At 34.8% G+C, this 6,226-nt stretch overlaps 1 protein-coding gene across 1 annotated transcript; it reads left to right on the forward strand.

Annotated features, from left to right (window-relative positions):
- Nucleotides 1–1,871: 1,871 nt before the first annotated feature.
- Nucleotides 1,872–2,795, forward strand: OR2J3 (olfactory receptor family 2 subfamily J member 3). Its single transcript, NM_001391102.1, is given in 1 exon segment — nucleotides 1,872–2,795. A coding segment is annotated over 1 exon segment (924 nt).
- The last annotated feature ends 3,431 nt before the right edge of the window (nucleotides 2,796–6,226 follow it).

Consider the following 6,226-nt stretch of genomic DNA (forward strand, 5'->3'; position numbering starts at 1 on the left):
TATATTGCGAAAGGCAGTATAAAGCTTTCCTATGAAAGATCATAAATCTACAAGAGAAAATGAATCACCTAGAAATTAAACTATTTGTGAAATGTATTTAATTTTCTTAACAAAAAAGAAATGTAAGATTAGGCACAATATATTACATGATAACCAGACATTTAATGGTTTTAATAAATATTCAAAATTCTTGTTTAAGTTGGAGTTTAAAAATATGTGTAGAAATTATAAATTTTGTGCAGAATTTAAATACTGTCTCAATTATTGTCCTAGAGAAAAAGAAGAAGGTAGAAATATTCTTCAGGCTCTGTGGTTCAAATGAAATTGTATCATTTACGGTGACATGGATGAACCTGGAGGGCATTATGCTAAGTGAAATAAGTCAGACGGAGAAAGACAAATACCACATAATTTCGCACATATGTGGAATATAGACAAACAAACACTTAGAGAAGGAGAATAGATTGATGGTTATCAGAGGGAAGCGGGTAGGGGTAGGGAAGAGGGGTAAAAGGTCACATGTGTATGCTGACAGATGGAAACTAGACTTTTGGTAGTGAAAATGACGCAGTCTAAACAGAAGCCAAAATATGATGATGTACCTCTGAAATTACACAGTTATAAACAAATGTTACCTCAATAAAATAATTACAAAAACTAAAAAAAACCACCAAAATTTATTTTACATTTACATGTTTAGCATTTTATTCTGGTAAGATTTAAAATCTACATAAAAGTTGCAAAAGTGGTACAAAGAACCGCCATTAACCCTTTAACCAGATTCAGGTATAGTTTACACTGTGGCTGGAAAGATTTAATCTATCATCTTTCTGTCTGTCTCCTTTTCTCTCTCTCTCTCTATTTATGTGTCTATCTATCTATTAATCTACCTTTCATCTATGTGGCATCTGTTTTTCTGGACCATTTGAGAGTAAGTTGGAGACATGTCCCTTTACCCCTAAACACTTCATTGTTTATTTCCTAAAACTTTATTTTACATAACCACTGTATGGTTCAAATCAGAAAATTCAATATGGATACAATATTATTATCTAATCCATAGTCTTTATTCATATTTCTCCAATTGTCTCAGTAGTGTTGTTATTAGCTATTTTTTCCCCTGTCCAGGATCACACATTTAGATGTCATGTCTCTTTGATCTCCTTTCATATGCACCAGTTCCTTAGCCTTTGTTTATCTTCCTTGAATTTGATGTTTTGAGAATACACGCCAGCTACTTTGTCCAATTTGTCTCAATTTGAGTTTGTCTTATGTGTCTTCATTATTAGAATCAGGCTGTGCATTTTAGACAGGAGTATCACTGAGGTGACATTATGTCCTGTTCAGAGCATAATATCAGTGAGCATATGTTGTTGGTTTGTCTCAACATTGGTGATGTTAACATTGATTACTAAGCTACAATGAGGCCCAGGAGGTTTTTGTTTTGTTAAGGTTACTATTTTTCATTTCATAGTTAACAAATAATTTGTGGGGAGATAGTTCAGACTATGTAAGTATCCTGTTTCTGATCATATTTTCATTCACTAGTTTTTAGCATCCCTTTATGTGTTTCTAACTCCACAAATGCGTCTATATTTTTAAATTAGGATCCTATCAAGAGAAATAACATTCTCTTCTCCACAATTTCTTTATTATTTTTTTATATGTCAGTATGAGCTTGTAGAGTCTTATTTCTTTCAATTCATTAGTATCATCATTTTTCTTAATGCCCAGATTGTCCAAGAATCGAATAGTGTAGGCCCTTCAAACTGGTTTCTGTTTCTTTTTCATGTGTCCTTATGATTCTTGAGGGATTTCCCTACTTTTTTCGAGTGTATGTGATTCTTTCCTCAGGTAACAAGAAATGAACGATGATGGGAAAAATCAATGCAAGTTCTGAAGGCTACTTTGTTCTGCTGGGTTTTTCTAATTGGCCTCATCTGGAAGTAGTTCTCTTTGTGGTTATCTTGATATTTTACTTGATGACATTGATAGGCAACCTGTTCATCATTATCTTGTCACACCTGGACTCCCATCTCCACACTCCCATGTACTTCTTCCTCTCAAACCTCTCTTTTCTGGATCTCTGCTATACCACCAGCTCCATCCCTCAGTTGCTGGTCAACCTCTGGGGCCCAGAGAAAACCATCTCTTATGCTGGTTGCATGATTCAACTTTACTTTGTCCTTGCACTGGGAACCACAGAGTGTGTGCTACTGGTGGTAATGTCTTCTGACCGTTATGCAGCTGTATGTAGACCTTTGCATTATACTGTCCTCATGCACCCTCGTTTCTGCCATCTGCTGGCTGTGGCTTCTTGGGTAAGTGGGTTTACCAACTCAGCCCTTCATTTTTCTTTTACCTTCTTTGTACCCCTGTGTGGACATCACCAAGTGGACCACTTCTCATGTGAAGTTCCAGCACTGCTGCGACTGTCGTGTGTTGATACCCATGCTAATGAGCTGACCCTCATGGTCACAAGTTCTATTTTTGTTCTCATACCTCTCATCCTCATTCTCAGCTCCTATGGTGCCATTTCCCAAGCTGTGCTGAGGATGCAGTCAACAACTGGACTTCAGAAAGTCTTTGGGACCTGTGGAGCCCATCTTATGGTTGTAGCCCTCTTTTTCATTCCAGTCATGTGCATATATCTCCAGCCACCATCGGGAGATTCTCAAGATCAAGGCAAGTTCATTGCCCTCTTTTATACTGTTGTCACACCTAGCCTCAACCCTCTGATCTACACCCTCAGAAACAAAGATGTAAGAGGGGCAGTAAAAAGACTAATGGGGTGAAAGTGAGCCCACATACTTGTGGCATTAACAGTATAATAGAGCATCTCTTCACCAATTGTTCGTCCAACTATCCATTCATAAACCACCCTTTCATTCACTCTCTCTATCAACACTTATTGAGCATGTACTCTCAAAAGGTAACAGAGTTCTTGGAAACAGATATGAAGTAAACACAGTCTGCTTCAATACCAACCACTCTCTATTGGAGAGAACAGCTGTGTAAAATTTAGATCAAACATGAATATTACATTTCTTTTCCAGTGGAATAAAGCTAATAAAACAAAGGTACTCTTTTCTTAGTTGAAAAATCATGGAATTTGTTGTAAATATTGATAAAAGACCAGGTGTAATTCTTATGGAAAGATATTCTTAATTTTTAAAAACATGGAATATGCATTTTAATTTCTTGCTTATAAGTCACAATTCATCATAAAGTTTGTCTTCTATCTTTTAGTCATAGACATAGTGAAGTATCTTAAATCTCTTTTCCAACACTGTTGCTCTTTTTTGAATTTTAGATAATATTGAGAGACTTTTGTCTGTATTCTTTAACATGCAATTTTGAATAGTAAGAAAGTAACTTTTAGGGGCCGGCCCTGTGGCCGGGTGGTTAAGTTCGCACGCTCTGCTCCAGTGGCCCGGGTTTCCCCAGTTCAAATTCTGGGCACGGACATGGCACCACTCATTGGGCCATGCTGGGGTGGCGTCCCACATGCCACAGCTAGAGGGACACATAACTAAAAATACACAAATATGTACTAGGGAGCTTTGGGGAGAAAAAGGAAAAAAAATAAAATCTTTTTTTTTAAAAAAAGAAAGTAACTTTTATAAATTGTAGCAAGAAGGACTCTGAAGTATTGCAGCAGAAGTCAGCATCTCATATTTCTTTTTTTCCAAAGCAATGAGAAGTGTATTATAAGTGGAAATAACTTGTGAAGCTGTGATATAGAGATTGTAAACTGATTGACATTATAAACTAGATATAGTTAGGTAAAGTAAGTACTTGGAGCACCTGCATAAGCTAAGGAGCAAAAAGGATATCTGAGACAGACAGAGTACTGGGTTCTGAAAGTGACTCTTGATAAATCCAAACGGTGTTTAAAAGAATTACTTGAAAATATATCGGGATAACTTTATAATAAAAACTGTATGGACAATGTTATTTGTTTCTTTTTAAGCTTGATTTAATTTGAATATTTGCAGTTAGTAAGTATATTATGAAGATCAACTTATATATTTTCCAAATAAAGAAATGTATTTTTTATGAAAGTAATAGTTTTGTTACCTATATTATTGCCAACTATCTCAACCAGAAATAAGTGTACTATGTATACAACACTTTAAACTAGCAGGCATATTCAGCTAGAGTGGAAAAATGGATAAAGGGCAATTCAATATAACATAAAATCTTGGCAACACTTGAGATTTGTATGGTAACCAAAATGTCAGTTGTAGTTTTTGAGGCTTTAAAGGTTAGATATGATTGATTCATGCCATATTTCCTAAATTACTAAAATGAAAAACACATCTCAAAATTCCCCTTAATATCAAGTGTGGCTTGCAATTACATCGATTCTGCTGACTTTGTCTTCTCCTTTCTGTGTCTTCCCTTATCTTCAAGTAGGCATAAACAATAATATGGGGTGTATTCACTTCTCCTTAACTTACTGTCCAAGAAATGAAGAACCAAGAATCTTGTTTATGAAGGAAACTTTAGTAAACTATTGGCAGCACATATGGTGAACCATCGCAGAGCAAAAAACCATAAAATCTTAAAACACATAGCTTAGTTCTTTGGACCATCTTGCACTATGGAAATCTTATGGTTTGGGACACCTCATTTAGTATCCTAGTCTCTCGTTATGTAATTCTTTAAAAAAGTTTTTAAATTTACCTTTGTCTTTTCTTCTTGAAAAACATATAAATACCCTTTTACATGTGTAGATGATTTTTTTGGAGTGATATAATTATGGCATATGTGATCATTCCAAGCCACATTGGCTTGATTATCTATTTATTTTATAATCTAAAACAAAGATCATTTACTAAAAATTCCTTTGATGATTAACACAGCTATTTTTGTTTTTATACTTTTCAAACCACTTATGTGAACCTTATGCAATTTGATCACAGGCAGGATGACAGGTATAAGTTTTTTTCTCACTTTGTAAATAAGAATATTGCAGTGAAGATACATGACTTTCTTAAGCTTAAACAAGGTGTTTGCAACTACAAATGTGCCAGCAGAGGAACAACTCATCAAGCATCATGAAAAGCTATGGTAACACTGTACCACAAAAAGAAAATGACAGTTTTCTAAAAATCAAACTTGAATTCATGGAAGATTGCAATCTAAATGATAGAGAATTCAAGATAGACACCATGAAGAAAATAAATGAGCTAAAGAAAACTCAGAAAGACAGTTCAGTGAGCTCAGGAATAAAATTAATGAACAGAAGGAGTACTTTTCCAAAGATTGAAACTCTAAAAAAGAACCCAAGAGAAACTCTGGTGCTAAAGAACTCAATAAATTAGATGAAGAATGAAGTAGAAAGCATTGAAATAGAGAAGATCACATGGAAAAGAGAGTTAGTGTGGTCAAAGATAGAAATGTAGAAATGATTCAGGAGGAAGAGGAGAGAGAACTAAGATTTAAAAACATGAAGACATTCTGTAAGAAATATCTGACTGAATTAGGAAAAGCAACATAAGGATAATGGGACTCCCAGAAGGAGAAGAGAAGGAGAAGGGAGCAGAGAGTTTATTTAAAGAAATAATAGCTGAGAATTTTGCAAACCTGGGGAAGAAACTGGATATACAAGTACATGAAGATAATGGAACACCTAATTATCTCAACACAAAAAGACTTCAGCCAAGACACATTATATTAAAACTGTCAAAAATCAATGACAAACAAAGAATATTAAGGGAGGCCAGTGAAATAAAAACAATAGCCTACTAAACACTTCCCATTAGGCTGTCAACAGATTTCTCAGCAGAAACTCTACAAGAAGGGAGAGAGTGGAATGGTATATTCAAAATATTGAAAGATAAAAACTGTCATTTAAGAATTTTCTATCCAGAAAAGTATCTTTCAAATATGAAGGAGAAGTAAAACCTTTCCTAGACAAACAAAAGCTGAGGGAATTCATTGGCACTAGCCTTGCCTTACAAGAAATCTGTAAAAGAGCTCTCATACGTGAAATGAAGAGGCAAAGCTTTAAGCAACATGATACATAGACACACAGGATCAGCAAATTGCAACTCTATATCAGTATAGGTTAGTAAACAATTATATGGTTAAAGTGAAATAAACCATGAAAAATAACTGTAATTACTTCAACTTGCTAACAAAATTCACAATGCAAAACAGATAATTTGTAACAATAAAATCATGCAAGAGGAAGAGGAAAAGAACAGAACCCACATAG

Source organism: Equus caballus, chromosome 20 (assembly GCF_041296265.1).
Source record: "Equus caballus isolate H_3958 breed thoroughbred chromosome 20, TB-T2T, whole genome shotgun sequence".
NCBI lineage: Eukaryota > Metazoa > Chordata > Mammalia > Perissodactyla > Equidae > Equus > Equus caballus.